Source organism: Colias philodice, chromosome 22, assembly GCF_061535455.1.
Source record: "Colias philodice isolate Cphi_HAF_F1 chromosome 22, ilColPhil1 Martin Lab GWU primary, whole genome shotgun sequence".
Taxonomy (NCBI): Eukaryota; Metazoa; Arthropoda; class Insecta; order Lepidoptera; family Pieridae; genus Colias; species Colias philodice.
The window spans coordinates 6,223,756-6,244,678 of NC_143107.1; the positions used below are offsets into that span (position 1 = coordinate 6,223,756).

Below are 20,923 nucleotides of genomic sequence, written 5' to 3' on the forward strand. Positions count from 1 at the left end.
TAAGCGTAGTTTTCACAACATTTCAACTTAAACCGTGTAAAACCTTATTTGTTTGTCAGGTACATAATACAAGTTTCCGCTCCAAAAAATTAAAAAAAAATAACCGTTAAAAATTAATTTATATATAAACAATTTAGCATAATTGATTTTCATTTGAGTATTATTTTAAATCTATTCATTTCAATGTAGGATTATTAGGAATTTAATGATGACTAACCAAAATTAAATGTTGGTTAGTCATCATTCAATTTTTTATTTGAAAATCCAAAATATGCAATAGTTAACAAACACAAATGTTGACTACTTCAAATAAATATTTATATGAATTAACAATTTTGAGCAAAGATAATTTGACATGTTATTTAATTATAACTCAATAAAATACGTCAGATACAACATCTATCAATAATAATTTATGACAATGAAATAAAAATAAATGAGTTAACCGCCATTAAATACTAAACAACAGCGGTTAACCTCATTAATTACCATTTATTATTTCTTCCTACATTGAAACGAACAAATTTAATCACAATTAATGGCGTTTAACGACAATTTAACGGCCGTTAATTAATGGGCCCGGTGGCCAAATAGTGATATGGATGTCTCATAAATCGATTGTCGTACCTTTGATTTTTCTGATAGAAATCGTTACGTTGATTATTAATTTTGTGCCTGTAGTTTTGCGCGCGGCGATTCTTTTCTTTGTCGTTTTGTTTGTTCGTCTGTTTCTCTGTACCGTTGTCAGATTTCGGCGAGTCGGCGCTCGGCTTGTTCTGAAATTGTTATGTGGAATTTGATTAACTAAAAAATATGTTTGGATCATGTATGAAGATAAATATTTGGTAGGGGTGGTAAGGTTTGAATTTAATTGATTTTGAAGGTATAATTTTTATAATTTATTTTTTATAATTTAGGTATAATTTTTATACTATAAACCAAAAGGACAATAATAATTTATCTAAACATATATTAAATAGCAGGGGGTGTTACTGGATCGATACCAAACCCAAATATGTGATTAAAAAAATTTTTTGTCTGTCTGTCTGTCTGTTCAGGCATCACGTGAAAACCAACGGTTCGATTTCGATGAAACTTGGTATAATTATACCTTATTATCTTATCCTCCGCCAATGACGGTCCCAAGCCCGTATGCAAAAGGAGGAGGGTTGGCTGAGAGGTGACCGAGCCAGCTGTAAAAGGTCAACGTCGAGTATCGGGCGACGGTTAATTAACCCGACAATGATAGCTTAACCAGCTTGAATAAGTGAGGGTAGGAAATGACCTTCACAACCCGCAACTCTTAGTACTTTTACTATGGAATCGGGGGCCTTGGCTTAATCGCCCGGGCTGCGAGGTAGAAAACCTCTTTAAAAAGTCACCCCAATCTTAAGGTGGGATACGCGCCAATAAGATGCATGGCTTGCGGGAGGCAAGTTACTAGCGCCAACCTCGTCGGACCCGGCTAACGACGTTGTATACGTGCCTTCACTGGGGAATGGGCGTCACCCCTAGTGTGACGGTTATAAATCGACCCTACTCGTGGGAACAAAATGAGCGAAACCTTTCAACAAAAAAAAAGCATAAACCAAAATAATATGATTCAACAGACCTTTCACAAAAGTATGTTTACTCGAACTAGAAGCAACTCGACTTCTTCTTTACCAGCAAAACTGATAACTGAAGAGCGAATTTCAGACAAACCAAATTCAGAACAAAGTAATCAGACTTTGATAGAGCCTCGGCCAGAAAGCTCCCCCTTAGAAATAATAAACAATAAGGTTGACTGGCAAAGAGACCAAATTCCTACTAAAAGAAATAAAAGAAAAGAAACTAGTCCAATACAAAACGACACAAATAAAAAACTGAAAAATACTTCCGTTTTTGCAGTACCTACACAAAATAGTTTTGAAATCTTGAATGAAGATACCTCAGAAGACAACAAGAAAGAAGAAAAAGAATACATTCCTAAACCTGAGCCTATCTTTGTCACAGGTGTCCTAAATATTACATCTCTCAAGGAAGTTTTAAATGAAATAGTAGACAATAGTTCATACACTATGACCACCCTGAAATCTGGACATATTATAAAAATCATGCCCAAAGACATCCAGGTATATAAAACTATTAGAGAGAAATTTATAGCGAACAATATCTCTCACTATACTTATCAGCTTAAGTGCGAGAGAGCATATAGAGTGGTCGTGCGCGGGCTACATGCATCAGAAGACACTGCACAGATAGCCAAAGAGCTGTCAAATATAGGACATGAAGTCAGACAAGTGGTGAATGTAAGGCACCGGGCTACAAAAGAGCCACTACCTACCTTCTATGTTGACCTGGAACCAAAGAGCAACAATAAAGACATATTCAAAGTAAAATACTTAAATAACATGAAAATTACAATTGAAGCGCCATATAAAAAAAAGGAAATACTGCAATGTAAAAGATGCCAGAGATTTGGCCATTCAAAGAACCAATGCTATAGACCTTTCCGTTGCGTTAAATGTGGTAAAGATCATCCTACTTCATCTTGTACTAAAAAACCAGACATCGAAGCTACTTGTGCGAATTGTGAGGAGAAACACCCGGCTAGCTACAAAGGCTGTAGCATCTACAAGCAATACAAAGAACGGATCTTAAAGAGTGCACCAAAGCCAAAAGTAAATCCAACATCACAAAACGTAACTTCTACATATATGCAACCTACTTTGTGTAACAGGTACCCAAGAGTACCCAATCTCAATAAAACATATGCAGAGGCTACCAAGGCAAAATTAACAGACACACATTTTGAAAAAACAACAGACCTTAACGACATCATGAAACTTATGGAAACTATGCTTGACAAACAGCAAAAGACAATAATGACAATGGTTGAAACTATGGTAGACAAAATGATGGATCGCATGGTCCAGCTAGTCAGCAGCCTTGTTAAAAAATGACTCGAAACCTCCGAGTGGTCACTTGGAACGCCAACGGCTTGACGGAGAGACGTCAAGAATTTGAATTATTTTTAAAAACAGAATATATTGACGTAGCACTTATATCTGAGACAAGGTTCACTTCTAAATCGCACACCGTTTTTGACAATTACAAAATGTATGCAACTAATCACCCATCTGGAAACAGCCATGGAGGAAGTGCCATTATTGTTAAAAATAATATTAAGCACTACCCAATTGAGAACTATTCCACAGAAAAAATTCAAGCAACCTCTATAATAATCGAAGACAATAAATTGGAAACTGTACTTTCAGCCGTCTATTGCCCGCCTAGACATATAATATCTGAACAAGACTTCAACAACTACTTTGCGACTTTGAATAAAAGATTTGTCTGTGGAGGGGACTGGAATTCAAAGCATCTTCACTGGGGTTCAAGAGTCTATAACCCAAGAGGTAGACAACTTATGAAAACAATACAAAAAATGAATCTAGAATACTTATCTGGTGGCAAGCCTACATATTGGCCAAATGACAGAAACAGGATACCTGATTTGCTTGATTTCTTTGTTACAAAAAATATAGATAATAATTACGTCACCATAGAATCACCTATCGACCTCACTTCAGATCACACTCCTGTCATCCTAAACATAAGCTCAACAATCACTCTGTTGCAACCACAACCTAAGTTATACAACCGCAAAAATACGAACTGGCGTAAGTACCAAGACATAATAAACACACTAGTGGATCTGAAATGCAAACTTAAAACCTCTGATGAAGTAGAAAATGAAATAGAAAAACTCAATATGACTATTCATAATGCTGCAAATATTGCCACTTCAAAACAGAAAGGTAAGCCTCCAAAACAAAACTCTTATCCACTAGAAATCAAAGAGAAAATCAAAGAACGCCGCAGACTTAGAAAAATATGGCACAGGAGCGGGTATCCGAGCGACAAAACAGCTTTCAATAAATTTTCGGAGGAATTGAAAACTTACATTAGCCAACTAGAAAATGAAAACATCCAAAATCGTATTACAAATCTAAGCCCCAATGCTGACACAGATTATTCATTGTGGAAAGTAACTAAAGCCCTAAAACGCCCTAAAGCTCATATGTCCCCTCTCCACAACAGCAACGGAGGGTGGGCTAGATCGGACAAAGAAAAGGCTGAAACATTTGCAAAACACTTAAACACTGTTTTTCAACCACACCCTGAGAGTAATCCTGATCATACGGCAAAGGTGAATACATACCTAGGCTCGGCAAAACAGATGTGTCTTCCTCTTAAAAGCACTAGTCCAAAGGAAGTCGCTAGAGAAATCAGATACCTCAAAGAAGGTAAGGCACCTGGATATGATATGGTCGATGCTACTTTGTTAAAACATCTTCCACCTAAAGGAATAATGAAAATTGTCAACATCTTCAACGCTCTTCTAAGACTCGAACATTTCCCAGGGCAATGGAAGATAGCACAAGTGGTGATGGTGCTTAAACCAGGTAAACCACCGCATCAGACGACCTCATATAGACCCATTAGCTTGCTGCCAATTATTGGAAAACTGTTCGAGAGAATACTACTCAGCAGAATTAAGGAACACCTACTCACTGTACTGCCTGACCATCAGTTTGGATTTCGTGAAAACCACGGAACAATAGAGCAAGTCCACCGAATCGTAGACATAATAAGTAAATGTCTTGAAAACAAATTGTATTGCTCTGCTGTCTTTTTGGATATAAGTCAAGCATTTGACAAGGTGTGGCATGAAGGTCTTCTATATAAATTGAAAGAGAAGCTCCCTCACTGCTTTTATTTAACTCTCAAATCTTACCTCACCAAAAGAAGCTACCAGGTGAAATGCAACGAAGATCTCTCCGAACTCTACGAGATAAAATCTGGTGTCCCACAGGGCAGTATCCTAGGACCGATACTGTACCTTATTTATACAGCTGACATCCCCGCGAACAGCAAAACAATGATTGCGACTTATGCCGATGACACCGCAGTGATATCCATCCATAGGGATCCAGGAACTGCATCTCTCATGATACAAGAGCACCTCAATGAAATTGAGACATGGCTAAAACTATGGAGGATAAAAGCAAATGAGAGTAAGTCCACGCATGTGACATTTACGCTCAGAAAGGAAACGTGCCCGCCGGTAACCTTAAACAACAAAGAAATACCCCAAGAAGATAGTGCTAGATATTTGGGTATGCACTTAGACAGAAGACTGACATGGCAAAAACATATATGGACAAAGAGAAAACAACTTGATGGAAAACTGCGTAGCTTAAATTGGCTGATAGGTCACCACTCAAATTTGAAAGACAATAGTAAAATTCTTATTTACAAGACAATCTTAAAGCCAATCTGGACCTATGGCATACAGCTTTGGGGCTCTGCCAGCAATAGCAACATTGAAATCCTAGAGAGATTCCAGACTAAGGCTCTCAGAACAATACTTGGTATCCCCAAATGTATTGCAAATAAATACATGTACCTTGATCTCGGTATAGCCACAGTTCGAAAACAAATTGTCGAAAGCAGCCAGAAATATCAGGAAAGGCTAACAGTACACACCAACGACCTTGCTCAAGCGTTAAGTGGAGAGGGAGGCCAACAATACATCAGGCTAAAAAGACAGGACATTACAAACCTTGCTAAAAGATTCTGAAATAAATAAAAATTAAACAAATATAACACTGGACTACAAGGGTGGAGTCGTTGGACGAGCCCCTTGAAACAATATCAATGTTCCAGGACGGAGTTCCAAACAATATAAAGGCCAATTGTTACCTAACAGATTGCCTGGTCGCAGTAATATCAAAAAAAAAAAAAAAAAAAAAATTATCTTATCCTGAAAAAATACGTAGAAAAAAATAAATCTTCATTTTTCTTCATTTTTCCGCGCGCACGGAATCGCGGGCGGAAGCTAGTTAAATAATATAAGTGTCTTCTTAGACGAGATATAAAAGTTTATGTTTATTTAAATACATAAAAGGTATGTAGTAACAATACCTATCCAACATATTTTTGAATTCTACCCACTGTTGTTACTTTAATTAACAAATATTACCTCTTTATTATCACCATTTGGTTTTCCCGGATTATTATTATTGTTGTTTAATTGTGAATCCGGCGAATGCTTCGGTGACTGGTTGTTTGAATACTGAGGGGAGTGTTCGGTCTGAAAATATTTTATTTCATTAGTCGATACAAATGTGTTGCTTATAAATAACACGTATTCTTAATAATTAGATTAAAAACGAATAATTTCTAGTATATCTTAATCTTAATCTTATATATAAAAATGAATCGCAAAATGTGTTGGTAAGCGCATAACTCGAGAACGGCTGAACCGATTTCGATAATTCTTTTTTTATTATATTCCTTGAAGTACGAGGATGGTTTTTATGTAGAGAAAACGTAAATATGTACCACGGGCGAAGCCGGGGCGGACCGCTAGTCTTATATATAAAAATGAATCGCAAAATGTGTTGGTAAGCGCATAACTCGAGAACGGCTGAACCGATTTCGATAATTCTTTTTTTATTATATTCCTTGAAGTACGAGGATGGTTCTTATGTAGAGAAAACGTAAACATGTACCACGGGCGAAGCTGGGGCGGACCGCTAGTTTATTATATAAATCTCGTGTCACAATGTTTGTCCTCAATGGACTCCTAAACCACTTTGTAGTGTGTAACGTATCATGTATGTTTTGTATGTGTGCGTCATACTATATAGTCCGTTTAAGAGCAGTTGTAAGAACAGTTACACACTACAACTTAACCGATTATAATAAAATTCGCACACCATGTGCAGTTCGATCCAACTTGAGAGATAGGATAGTTTAAACATGTAGGTACCACGGGCGAAGCCGGGGTGGACCGCTAGTAATTATATATTATGTACGTATTCATCGACCGCCTCCTTGGTACAGTGGTTTACGCGTGAGTGTACAACCGAGGGGTCCTGGGTTCGATTCCCGGTGGAGACGAAGAAAAAAATATGTCTCGGTCTGGCAGGACACAGAAAATCGATCAGTGAAACAGATTTATGAATAATGCATCTGCCCCTTACCCCACTAGGGGGCAAGGGACTTCACACTACGTTTTCATAATAATGAGATGAAAAGCGAATAAGCTCTAGTATATCTGTTTCTAAATTTTAGGTAGTGGAATTATATAAGTGAATTCTTTAAAAAATATTTTGATGAAAATTATTATTTAAGTTGTTAGTTATGACAACTGAAGTGAAGTCTGGCTCTGCAATGAAAGTTTGAAAATTGTAAAATGCTGAGCGGCAATCCTTTTAGCATGTAGGTTGTTAGATTAATCCATCAGTCCTCGGAATCACAGACACAATAGAAAATCTATTGTGTCGCGCCCCGATCGGGGCTTACGGTGGTCAATGGGTTAAGGGCCGATTTTTCAATGCTTGGATAAAACTTATTCGTCGAATCATGTATAAAACTACCATTTTAAAAACGTATTCTAATTGCCCATATTTGACAGCTTACGTGACATTTTACTTTATTGGACGGATAGGTTTTATCCAAGCATTGAAAAATCGGCCCTAAGTAGATTGTAAGTACATAAATTGTTAATTTTAATATTGCCTACCTGCTAATAAAGAGATTATTATTATTTTTTTTTAATTAGCCACATTTCAATGTGACCCTCCCGGAGGTGGAAGCACTAAATATACCTATGTACACTATCTATCTATCTTAATAATATTATTATTGTATATTACGTAGTTGCAAATATGGACTATCAATGTATGCGCTGTCTGACCGCAGATTTACTCTTTAGGCCAGTTGTAGCATCGCTGTATCAAAAGAAATTACTGTTAATCAAAGTTTCTGGACGATTTTTGTAATCAAAAGCACACATGCTCCCAGCATGAATATCATTTTATCGAACACTCTAAATGATTTGCAATTTTCCTGTAACTCCAGTTTTTGTCAAAATGTAAACTTAAAATTATTTTTCTTGTTGATGGGTCACAAATCTTACTTTTACCCATTTATACTGCAAAGCAAATTAATTTTCAGAAACTTTTAGATGGAATGTTTAAAAAACGGTGCAAATATTTGTAGAAGAAAAAAATATTGGCGGCATTTCAACAGGTTTTGACTTTGAAACACTCGAACCATGCTGTTTCTAATTTGTTGTCCAGACTGAAAATACTCGGAAATCAGACTTCACTCAAAGTTGCTTAATTTTATTAATTTAAGCTAGCGTTTGATTAAAATTAAGCAATTTCTCATAAAACTAGATAAACGGGTGTTCTATTACATATGAAATAATGCTTAATCCTAATACGTTAATACACAAATGTAAATAAATTTGTAGACTACTTCATTGTGTTACGTGTTTCTAATTAAACGTCCACCACTGTATGTGTGATACATATGTGTGATACATGTGTGTGATACAAGTGTGTGATACATGTGTGTGATACATATGTGTGATACATGTGTGATACATGTGTGTGATACATATGTGTGATACATGTGTGATACATGTGTGTGATACATATGTGTGATACATGTGTGTGATACATATGTGTGATACATGTGTGTGATACATATGTGTGATATATATATGTGTGATATACATATATGTATCGCTGTGTATATATATTATGTGTGATACATATGTGACTCACGTGTGCAGGTGCGAGGGCTACAGTGAGCGTGAGGTCGCACCACATTGCGCAGCGGGCTCGCCGGGCGCTATCGCACAACTGCTTTACCGCAGCCGCCAGCTGGAGTATCGCTATGAATAGATATTATTATTTATGGATTGTATTTCGTAATAGAACACAGGTTGAAGTGAAATCAAATTAAAAAAAATGTATGCGTGTACTAGAGTACACACGTAAGAAGTGGAACTTCTTTATGACCTTAAAAATATCACGCGTACGGCGTAACGCAAAAATGTCACGCGTACGGCGTAACGCAAACATGTTACACTAAATTTTTGTCCAACCCCGATAAAGAAGTTTCACTTCAAAAAATGTGAGCGTGTACTAGTGTAGTAGGGTTGTTGAAGATTCCTCTTCCGCTTCCTCATAATGCGGAAGTTCCGCAATATTTTGGGTTCCTCAACCGTTACCGCATCCACAAAAATAAAGATAAAGCCCTGCCTTCTAAGCCAGAGGTCATGGGTTTGATTCCCACCCGGGACAAATATTTGTGTGATAAACATAGATGTTTGCTCTGTGTCTGGGTGTTAATTATCTATATAAGTATGTATTTAAAATTATATATGTATGTTTATTAGCCATCTGGTTTCCATAATACAAGCGAAAGCTTAGTATGGGATCAGATCGTGCCGTGTGTGAAAATTGTCCTGAAATATTTATTGAAGTGAAACTTCTTTATCGGGGTTGGACAAAAATTTAGTGTAACATTTTTGCGTTACGCCGTACGCGTGACATTTTTGCGATACGCCATACTCGTGACATTTTTAAGGTCATAAAGAAGTTTCACTTCTTACGTGTGTACACTAGTACACGCACACATTTTTTATTTATTTAATAACACAATATACTCACGATCAGCATGCAAATACCGGTGCGGTGCTAATTCCCGGCGTCTCGCCGCTTGAACTCCGGCGACCGCGCTGCGCCAAGCCAACATTGCGCTCTCTACTTCACCGTGCGGTGCACTGGAATTTGGGTCTTATTAGTATGAAAATAGAGTTGTTTTTTGAAACATAGAATCAGTAGTATGTTTGGCTGAACAGAATCTTATTTGTATTTAAGAAAACTTAATTTTGACGTGATAACGTTTTTAAAATCGTTTTAGTCGGGTGACATGTTCAGAAACTTGTGTCACACCAAAACCTCACGAGCGCGATCGCAGGTATAACGAGAGAGAGACGGACCGATCTCCCGTCTCATCTCGAGCGCTGCCACTGCATTATGTTATCACGTAAACATCTCGATCGTAAACCTACTTTACAAACAACCAATTTTTGAAACATAGAATCAGTAGTATGTTTGGCGGAACAAAATCTTATTTGTATTTAAGAAAAGTTAATTTTTATATGTAGTTTTGCAATGACGATAATTGCGCTTAGTTAACTTCGTGTGTGGTTATTCGACAAAACTGCGCATTGCGCTTTCTACTTCACCATGAGGTGCACTGGAATGTGTCTTATTATTTATGTTATATATGTTTTTTATAGTATGTATATAGTTGTTTTTGGAAAATCACTAATTAAAGAGATAATATTAAACTAGACACTATGAGTAGGTTAATTTCAATTTTGTATGAAGATGGCGAACTTCGCGCTTTTTACCTGGCCGTGCGATAGATTGAAATGTGAGTCTTATAAGTATGAAGGAGAGGATAATTTAAAAAGTATTCTCGCTGTGATGAGCACTTGAATGTAGGTCTTATGAGTGGTGAGGTGAATTTTGTTTGTCTATACTAATATTATAAAGAGGAATGGTTTGTATGTATGTATGTATGTAGGGATGTAACGATACATGATTTTGCCGATACGATACCGATACCGATATTTGTAATAAAATATCGGCGATACCGATATCGATGGCTTGGGAGAAAAATAAATAGTGAATTATGCATAAAAGTTACCAACATTTAACAGAGACTCAACTGTAAATCGTATTCTTTTAAATAACAATGCCAAATCAAAAAACAAGAAAACCATTTATTTTAGTATTATTATTTTGCAAAGTCTGTTAAACTTTAAGTTATACACATACAATCAGTTCCTAATAAAACTTTACTATTGGTAGAGTTTTATCAAAAAACAAAGTGCGCACGCGCGGGCGACCTCCCGCATCGTTCATTGGGCGCGGTTTTTTGAATTGTTTGATATCGGTATCGGTTGTTTTATAATCGGCGATACCGATATATCGGCTTGCCGATTATATCGGCCGATATATCGGTATCGGTATCGTTACATCCCTATATGTATGTATGTATGTATGGTTTTCACGCATGAACTACTGGACCGATTTTGATGAAATTTGGCACAGATAATCTCTAGACCCTGATAAATAACATAGGCTACCGTTTATTGCGAAACATGTACCACGGGCGAAGCCGGGGCGGACCGCTAGTATTTGATATACAAGTCACAACACACAGGCAGAATTGCATTCTGAACCTCACTGTGAGATGCACTGGAAAGTCAGTCTTATTAGTATTCACATAGACTTGGTTTTTGGGAAATCCATACGAATGGAAGAGAGGTGAATTCTTATTGGTGTGCATTTTGCATATACATATTTTTAATTTAAGTTAGTAATATGACTTTGTTTAATTGAACTAGATTTTATTTGTGTATAATGAAGAGATTAATTTATTGTCACATCTATAAATTCGTCGTTTTATTTTGTGTCCCACCACCAACCAATGATAAAAACATAACAACTTAAAAACCTTATCAACGAAAAAAAACTTACATTTCAGCCATATTCTTAACATCCTCCCTCCAAGTGGTAGGATCGAAAGTATCCGGATCTAAACCCTTTTCCTGTTCAGAAACATTCCCTTGACCGCGTTTTAAAACCGTTATTTTCCCATCTTCCGGTTTATTTGGCTTTTTATTCTGCACGCACACACTCGCACGGAGCGTCTCCATTTTGCCCATTAATGTTAATACCTGGAATGAAGAATCATTTTGAGAAAATTTTTAAATGTTATTATTAATAGACATCTATTAATAAATGATCAAGGGTTTAACGTGGCCGTAATTTTTTTAAATAGCCGTTTTAATAAATAATCGTTTATATAAGGCTCAGTTTAAGGACGATTTTGCTACTTCCTGATATGACCTTGTCTGCCAGATAAAACAACAAATTAGGCATAAAATAAGAATCAACTAGATTTCCGCCCGCGGCTTCGCCCGCGTTTTCAACGAAAAACGTTGTTCCCGTTCCTGGGGGATTTCCGGGATAAAAATAATTATATGGATCTTCAGCTACATACATAAGTGCAAATATTCCGTTGAGTAGTTAAAAGTTTCTTACTTTAGTGTGTTCTCTGAGCATATCCACGGTAAGTCTGTCCACTCTAGTGGGGCAAGGTGGTAATCTTGGTACAGGGATAGAGTTAGACGAAGAAACAGCCCTTCCAGGATAAGATAAGTGCAAATATTCCTTAGAGCAAGTAGATAAGAGTAATTTTGACGTGACAACGTCTTATAATTCGATAGAGCCGGCTGCACGCACGAAAAAACATGACTCATGCGGCGTTACCTCGCTCTGAGGCGTTCCATGTAAGGCTTGAAGTGCAAGCGAGAGCGCGGAATGAGCGACAAAGAAGTACAATCGGACGTTGTCACGTTCAATTATCGTCATTAAACCGACTTTACAGACGACCAATTTTTTTACTTACTTTAGTATGTTCTCGGAGCATATCCAGTATCCACAGTAAGTCTGTCCACTCTAGGACGAAGAAATAGTCCTTCCAGGGTACGATAAGTGCAAATATTCCTTAGAGTAAGTAGCTAAGGGTCATTTTTACTTACTTTAGTGTGTTCTCTGAGCATATCCACAGTAAGTCTGTCCACTCTAGTGGGGCAAGGTGGTAATCTTGGTACGGGGATAGAGTTAGACGAAGAAACAGCCCTTCCAGAAAAGTGCAAATATTCCTTAGAGCAAGTAGATAAAAGTAATTTGACGACGCGGTTGGCGCAGTGGTAAAGTAACTGCCTACTGAGCCGACGGTCCCGGGTTCGATCCCCGGTCAGGGCAAATATTTGTGTGATGAACTCAATTATTTGTTCTTGGGTCTGGGTGTTATCTATATATGTATGTATTTATAAAAATATTATATTTATCGTCGCCTAGTACCCACAACACAAGCCTTAATTGAGCTTACTGTGGGACTAGGTCGATTTGTGTAATAATGTCCTATAATATTTATTTATTTAATTTTTACTTCCTTTAGTGTGTTCTCTGAGCATATCCACAGTAAGTCTGTCCACTCTAGTGGGGCAAGGTGGTAATCTTGGTACAGGGATAGAGTTAGACGAAGAAACAGCCCTTCCAGGGTAAGATAAATACAAATATTCCTTAGAGTAGATAAGAGTAATTTTTACTTACTTTAGTGTGTTCTCTGAGCATGTCCACAGTAAGTCTGTCCACTCTAGTGGGGCAAGGTGGTAATCTTGGTACAGGGATAGAGTTAGACGAAGAAACAGCCCTTCCAGGGTAAGATAAATACAAATATTCCTTAGAGTAGATAAGAGTAATTTTTACTTACTTTAGTGTGTTCTCTGAGCATGTCCACAGTAAGTCTGTCCACTCTAGTGGGGCAAGGTGGTAATCTTGGTACAGGGATAGAGTTAGACGAAGAAACAGCCCTTCCAGGGTAAGATAAATACAAATATTCCTTAGAGTAGATAAGAGTAATTTTTACTTACTTTAGTGTGTTCTCTGAGCATGTCCACAGTAAGTCTGTCCACTCTAGTGGGGCAAGGTGGTAATCTCGGTACGGGGATAGAGTTAGACGAAGAAACAGCCCTTCCCGGGTAAGCGAGGGCCAATCTTGCTTCTGTTCGCTTTCTTTCCCGTTCTAATTGTTTCCACTGTTCGTAACAGGCATCTAGACGAGCGTGGAGTATGCTTGATGATGTTACCGCACCCCTGGAATTGATAATATAATACTTTATTTTACACAATCAAAACAAATTTAATAAACACATGGACACATAATACTTTTTGTACATAATAAAAAAGCTTTAAATAATTAGCTTTCCGCTCGCGATTTCGACCGTTTTAAAACTAAATAAATTATACAAACCTTGTTCGAGAATCACTATATCTATTTAAAAAAACAACCATCAAAATCTGTTGCGTAATTTTAAAGATACAGACATACAGAAGGCGGAAACCGACTTTGTATTGAAGGCATAGAAAATATATTAGGGTATAAACTAACGTTATGTAAGGATGCAGGGTGTAAATCACTTGATCTATTTTTAAAGACCTTTGTATGCAATATTATCATAATATGAATATCAAGATACTAGAAAAGCACAATGCATTTAGCATTCTATTCTATTAGTAGCTTCTCTAGTGTCAAGGTTAATACTGTACAAAAGGAAGATTAGAAGATTGTTAGATCTTGATACTTTATCAGTAAAATCTAAATTTATACAAAAGTGTTCAATGAAACTATTACTGTCTTATTACAAAACGCTGATAAACCTAAAACCGGGTGTTAGACTTATTAATATGATGGCCTAAATAAAAGTCTTGCAACTTAGTAAAAATCATGTTTAACCCTTAGATAAGGACCATAGATAATGCCCAGTTTAAACTTCTGTACTAAAGTTAAGCCATGACTTTCTATACTGGGTTTAAGCCAGGTCTATTTTAGTTTAAGTAATAAGTAATAACATGGTTATAGTTTAAGTAATAACATGGTTATAGTTTAACCAAAACATAACTATATTGAACAAAATAAAGTTAAATGTTTTTTCTCTACACAGAATAGCTGTTGTAAGTCGTATCTTTTTGTTATATGAATCAAGTATTCAATGACTTCTTTCTGTTGTTAGTAGAAAATAAAAATAAACCTACCTCATATTCCTCATAGCATAATACGGTGCGAGTGGCATATCCAACATTGGCGATGGCAACACTGGCGGTGGGACTGGCGGGCTCGGGCCGAGTAACGCGTTCAAACCTGAATTAGTGTTGCCATAAATTACAAGAAAAAGCCGGGTTGCACTCCGGGAGTGCCGGCAGAAGTGAAAACTTGATTATTAACGTTGAGCATGTTTGATATTTTGGAATGGTATCCGTCTTACGCTTTTTCGATCAGGTCACGTGTCCTGACGCGAGTTTAAGATTTTATACCCATTATAGAAAAAGTGCTCAACGCCGCTAAAGAAGTTTTCACTTCAAAAAAAATCGAACACGAGGCGGGATTCTATCCCGCGTCTTTGGCGAATTTTTTTTTTTATATTTATAGCGGATTTGAATACTGTAGAACTAAAATATTGAATTCAACAAGTGTTGCCATGTTTTTTATGTGAATTTCGACTCATAATGTTTTTAAATAAGCAGGCATAAAAATTTTGAGAACTATGTTTAATTTGCTCTAAAACTAAAATGTAACAACAAAAAATCTGTTAAAAATTTGCTAATTATATACTGTAAGTAATTATTAACAGCGTTTATTGTACCTAATTGTATACAATTCAGTAACATTATTGAAAATTTCTTCATTATTTTAAATATAAAATAAAATTGCTATTATTTAAACAAAAATAAACATACACACTCACCAAGATTAAATGGAGCGTTCTCATGCAGGAACGACACATCAACATTCAATTGATTCGGTCGATTTCTCATCAACATATTCATTTGTCGAGCCAACTCTTGTTGACGAACCAATGCTTGTTGATCTCTATTCATACCATTATCAAAGTTTTGTCTCTGATCCATTCCATTTTGATAACCTTGAACGTCACGCCTCATAAAATCATTTTGCGGGTACCCATTCGGTTTGAAATTCATCGCTACCTGCTGATTGAAATCGAAATTCTGCAACCCATTCCTATCTACTTGATTCATCATTTCGTTCGGATAAAAGCTCTCCCCGTTAAACTTATTCGGAGGATGCTGGAAATTACGGTTGAAAAACACCTTGTTTCTCTCATCTTGCATTTTGTATTCTTCGTTCGGGTAATGCCCGTTCATTTCTGGTATTTTAAAGTTGTTCTGCATCAAGTTATCCTCTCTCGATCTGTCCAATGATATATTCAACTGATGCAAGTATGTGAGCAAATCCGACGGGTCTGTATTCTGTTCTTTCACGAACGAATTGTCGAATTTATTTGGATATCTTTGGGTGTAATCGTAGTTCGAGTAATTCGCGTCAAGATTCAAACTGTTCGGTCGTTGGTTGAAATTGTTGAACAGGTTCGTCTCTGGTAGAGAGTTTCTTTGGTTCGGTTCGAAGAAATTGTAGAATTTCTCGTCGTATTTTGTTGGATTCGTGAATTGTGCGCCGCCAATTTCTTGAGCGGCTAAGCGCAGTAAATTCAACTGTTCCGGTGTTACTGTATCGTCACTTATCGGTTCTATGCCGAGTAAATGATCGTCATTCTCTGGGTAATTGACAAATCCGTTTGAAAATCCATTCTGCATGAAAAAACCGTTTTCGTTTTGATTCAAATAGGGATTGTTTTGAAACGAGTTGTACGGCGGCGATAAGAATGAACTTCCTGTGTCGTTTTTGGCGTATTGGTTTAGGCCCGACTGTAGCCCGCCTAATGTTTTTTCCGGTGTTTGTATGGAACTGAAATAATTTGTCAATGAAACTGAGTACAGACATGTCCAAATATTTTATTTTATTCCAATTTAAATAAATGAGGATTGCGTCTTGTTACAATTTCAATGTGCAGTAGTTAGCAGTAACAACTATAGGAGAATAAACTCAAAAGATATTTAATAAAAAAAGCTTAAATGTCCCTATTTGTTTATTTAAAGCTCAATTTAAAATTTATTGAGAAAATTCTTATTTAATAAAGTATTAGCAATTAATATATAAAATAAAATATTTTAATGTGAAAGAGAAACAAACATTCCATATATTTTCCTTACAAATTTAGAAACATTATTAGTAGTCTAATAGACAAGCTCTTACCTGTTACTTTCTGGTCCAGGTTCATCGAGAATCTTTGTGATGAGATCCCGTACCATTGAGTTTTCTTCCATAATTCTGTCCGACTGCAAAAACAAGTTATTATAAAAATAAATCCATACTAATATTATAAATGCGAAAGTAACTCTGTCTGTCTGTCTGTTACTCAATCACGCCTAAACTACTGAACCAATTTGCATGAAATTTGGTATGGAGATATTTTGATACCCGAGAAAGGACATAGGCTACTTTTTATAGAAAGATATGTACCACGGGCGAAGCCGGGGCGGACCGCTAGTAATATATAAAAGTGAAGTCCCATGTCCCCTAGTGACCGCCTCCTTGGTACAGTGGTTGACGCGTGAGCGTCTTCGTCTCCACCGGGAATCGAACCCTGAACCCCTCGGTGCTACGCTCACGCGTCAACCACTGTACCAAGGATGCGGTCATAAAATAATATATAGGTAAACAAATATTAGGCTAATTATTGCACGCCTCATAAGCGAAGCGTTGAGGTGGGTACTACTGTCACTTCGCGCAAAACATCTGATTTTTCAAACTTAAAATGTCTTTATGTATCATACATTGCACTTGTAAGATAATACATACACACACATATTAAGAAAAAACACTATTTTTAACATTCATGATATTTTTGATGTCATTTTTGTTATTTAAACTAGTTAAAAAACAGTTTAAAAAAGTTCTGTCTTGGACGTCCGTGTGTCTGTATGTGCGGATCCTTTTTCTTGTTAACACGATAGTGACCGAAATACTTTACTAATCGAGTCTTTTTTTTTCTCTTACGCTTGAGTATGCTCAGGAATAGAACCCTTTCATTTTTCAGGGTCTGATTCGATGTGGTTTAATTGTTATTAAATAAACAAAAATAATAATTAATAAATAATTATTTAAAAAAAATTATGAGGCGTGCACTTTTGGATTTTCCAAACTATTTCATTTTAGGTATGTTTTTTCAGCTGAATTGGAATATGATTTAATTCAAATATCAAGTAAAAAACAAAATTAGCAGAACTAAATCAAAATTGATGTAGATAATTAAATGGATTCCTATTCTATAAATTATATGTCATAATTAGTTAAAAAAAACTAATGCACTTTCAATAAAAATCTATATAATTCAAAGAGATTCGATACTAAACAACGCCACAAATAAAGCTTGATTGAGGTAGTCATTGTAATTAATTTTTCATAGCCAGAACAAACTTAGGTAACTTGAACAGCATATGAAAGTCAAGGCTGTAGCCTGTATTATTGATTTCCATTTATGCCCTGCTGTTGCACCAACATAAAAATACTAGGGGCAAAAATGTTATGCTTTTAGAAGTTTTATTTTGAAAAAGAAATAGGCATTTTTTAACCATGACAATATTTTTTTTTATTATGGTGTGTATCTATTAGTATGGATATGAAGGTATAAAAATCAAAAATGAATGCTAATTACTCTTTGGAATTCAGATGTTCGAACACATAGTAACATGTTTAAATTAAAATGAATGCCTAATCAATTTAAAATATTTCGTATTCTTAAATATTAAATCATAATTTATAGGCATTCTAATGTATTTTAAACATAGACATATTAAACATAGTTAAATTGAGATAGGTCACTCATCACTAAGAAAAGGAGAAACAGCAGTACACTACCTTTTTCGCTATATTTGCACAAAAATGACATTAACTACTTAATTATTAATGCAACAAATCATTGCATCTTTAGAAACAATCAAGTACATACTACAATCTTATATTTATTTCTTACAGTTGGATGTTATTGCTTTTAATCAGTACTAGATACTAACTGTTGTCTATGAAATATGTAAACTAACATGTAAATATAAACAAAAACATTTTATAGCATTTATTGGTCTTAACTATACATTTATGATTATACTAGCGGTCCGCCCCGGCTTCGCCTGTGGTACATGTTTACGTTTTCTTCACATAAGAACCATCCTCGTACTTCAAGGAATATAATAAAAAAAGAATTATCGAAATCGGTTCAGCCGTTCTCAAGTTATGCGCTTACCAACACATTTTGCGATTCATTTTAATATATAAGATACATACATATGAATATGACCCACTTGGTATAGTTAATATCTTCATCATTTACTCTTTTTACAGGAATAATTAAGCAGTGACATTCTGTGCAAAAACTTTGAGCAATTCCCTTTTTTTGATAAAATATATTATTTAGAAGAATGTCAGCCAGCTATACTATCACTTTCTTATTAGTTTCCAATAGGAAACTTATATCCTTACACTTCTTGGTTTAAATTTAAATACATTTAATTCATTCTTTGCATAAAATAAAATTTAAAATGATGTTAATTTATTAAATTTTTAATAAATGTAAGTGTAAGTGATTTGAGGAAAAAGTATTAGCATATAAGTTTTTCATTGATAACTAGCGGTCCGCCCCAGCTTCGCCCGTGGTACATATTTACGTTTTCTCTACATAAAACCCATCCTCGAACTTCAAGGAATATAATAAAAAAAGAATTATCGAAATCGGTTCAGCCGTTCTCGAGTTATGCACTTACCAACACATTTTGCGATTCATTTTTATATATAAGATTAACTTTCCGCATGCCTGTTTGTGATAAATTTTAATAACCTTTATCCATGTAACAAATTATGTAAATCAAAATCTGATAAACTGTACTTAACGATGAAAACGTTACAGACAGATACTTTTCTGTTTATATTATGAGTATGAATGATATTAGATCAACATTTAAACATTGTTCAAATGACCATACTAACAATTAGATTTTAAAACTTAAAAATACCAAATTAATGGCCAAAATATTAAACTTTAAAGTTATAAGATCTTCCAATTCTTACTTTATAACAGTAGATTCCTGAGCAACAAGATAGACAAGCACTCAAAGGCAGTTTATTTTTAATACTCAAGCATGACCTTTACGTGGGTGAATTTTAATATGAAGCAAAGAATAAATCTTTTTGTTACACCCACTAAGTAAGTATATCAATGCATATGCCTTTTACTATCAATAAGTACACAAATAACATTGTGATGATGTAATTATTTGTTACAATAACATTTGTTAAAGCTCTATCATTTCATCATAGTCCACTGTATCTTATATGACCCATATTATTGTTTTTATCACACTACATATAAATAGAATTGTTTAACATAATTGCTATTGATTAAAACTGTGATTAAATGTTACAATATGTGTTTAATTCAATAGTTCCTCGTATATATGAAGGACACACAAATGTTTTTAAATCGACAGAGAAAGTAGGAACTGTAGGCGCAGCTACTGCGTATTTAATATTTCGGTAGGAGGCAGATCATGATATCTATAAAGTTATTGTTCGTAATTTATGTGAATACTAACATTAAAGTCACTTGTTGTTGTGTCCTCTAAAGCACTAACTACATAATTCTAAAAATATTGTGTGCACTATTCATATGTCATCGTTCACCTCGAAAAATCATACGTGGTTGGTGGAGACCCCGTTATGCGAAGGCGTAAACCGAGTAACTTTTAATTTTATCTTCATTTTCCACTTTTATACACAGTTACACTATACACTATGAGTTTTTCCCGGATTTTGGGTCATATTGACATCTCCAATTGGACATTTACAACACCCATGGGAAAGGCACTTTTCACTAACAGACCAATTACTTACCTGATCAGCTTCATTTTCAACGTTTTTAAACGCGTTACTTATGTGGCATAAATCACTGAAGGCCATTTAAAATTTAAAATTATTTCTTGCCACGGTACATAGGAGCTACGAGTGCTAAGCCATTTTTTCTCTGACCTATATGTATAAAAAATCGTGCTACAGCTATAGCCTATAAACTTGCCATTGGTGTTGCTGTCTTCCATATTATAGAAATATTTCAATCGTTTTGCAATTATTCGATGTTAATCTAATAAATAATCATAATTTATTACCTTCCTTATATAATAAAGTACACAGGTATTTCTTATATTAATTTTGGAAATTATTCACAATTTCCCGCCTTTTTTATTTTTTTTCTAGTTTTAACTTTTTTTAATAAAACTTTTTTTGCGAAAGCATTAACTTTGATTAAAATTTCAAAATGAATTAATTTTCCAAATAAATTGGTAAAAGTGAACATAACAAATGAGAGTATTTATTCAAATATTGAACTAAGAATTCGCTGATAATTGACCAAAACAAAACAAAAATTATGAAATACATCAAATTGCTTTGCAGTACTACGGTCTATGAAATCTAAGATAAAATCAAAGTAAATAAATAAAGGCACATAATTTGGTAAATT

The 20,923-nt window shown here is 35.2% G+C and overlaps 1 protein-coding gene across 1 annotated transcript; it reads right to left on the reverse strand.

Annotated features, from left to right (window-relative positions):
* Nucleotides 1–270: 270 nt before the first annotated feature.
* LOC149478486 (uncharacterized) lies at nucleotides 271–20,459 on the reverse strand. Its single transcript, XM_089709387.1, has 10 exons — nucleotides 20,299–20,459; nucleotides 16,609–16,691; nucleotides 15,242–16,260; nucleotides 14,532–14,637; nucleotides 13,370–13,592; nucleotides 11,406–11,605; nucleotides 9,522–9,634; nucleotides 8,631–8,740; nucleotides 6,032–6,142; nucleotides 271–776 (listed from the first exon to the last, which is right to left on the reverse strand). Exons 1-10 carry the CDS (start codon nucleotides 20,362–20,364, stop codon nucleotides 567–569), a joined length of 2,241 nt encoding a protein of 746 aa, XP_089565513.1. The 5' UTR covers nucleotides 20,365–20,459; the 3' UTR covers nucleotides 271–566.
* Between the last annotated feature and the right edge of the window lie 464 nt (nucleotides 20,460–20,923).

Excerpts from the sequence above, each read along its gene's own strand:
- LOC149478486 (XM_089709387.1), bottom strand. The coding sequence starts at position 20,364 with ATGGCCTTCAGTGATTTATGCCACATAAGTAACGCGTTTAAAAACGTT. Across the intron at positions 13,593-14,531 it reads TATGCTATGAGGAATATGAG|GGGTGCGGTAACATCATCAA; the intron begins GTAGGTTTATTT and ends TATCAATTCCAG. Across the intron at positions 9,635-11,405 it reads GTTAAGAATATGGCTGAAAT|TGCACCGCACGGTGAAGTAG; the intron begins GTAAGTTTTTTT and ends CCCAAATTCCAG.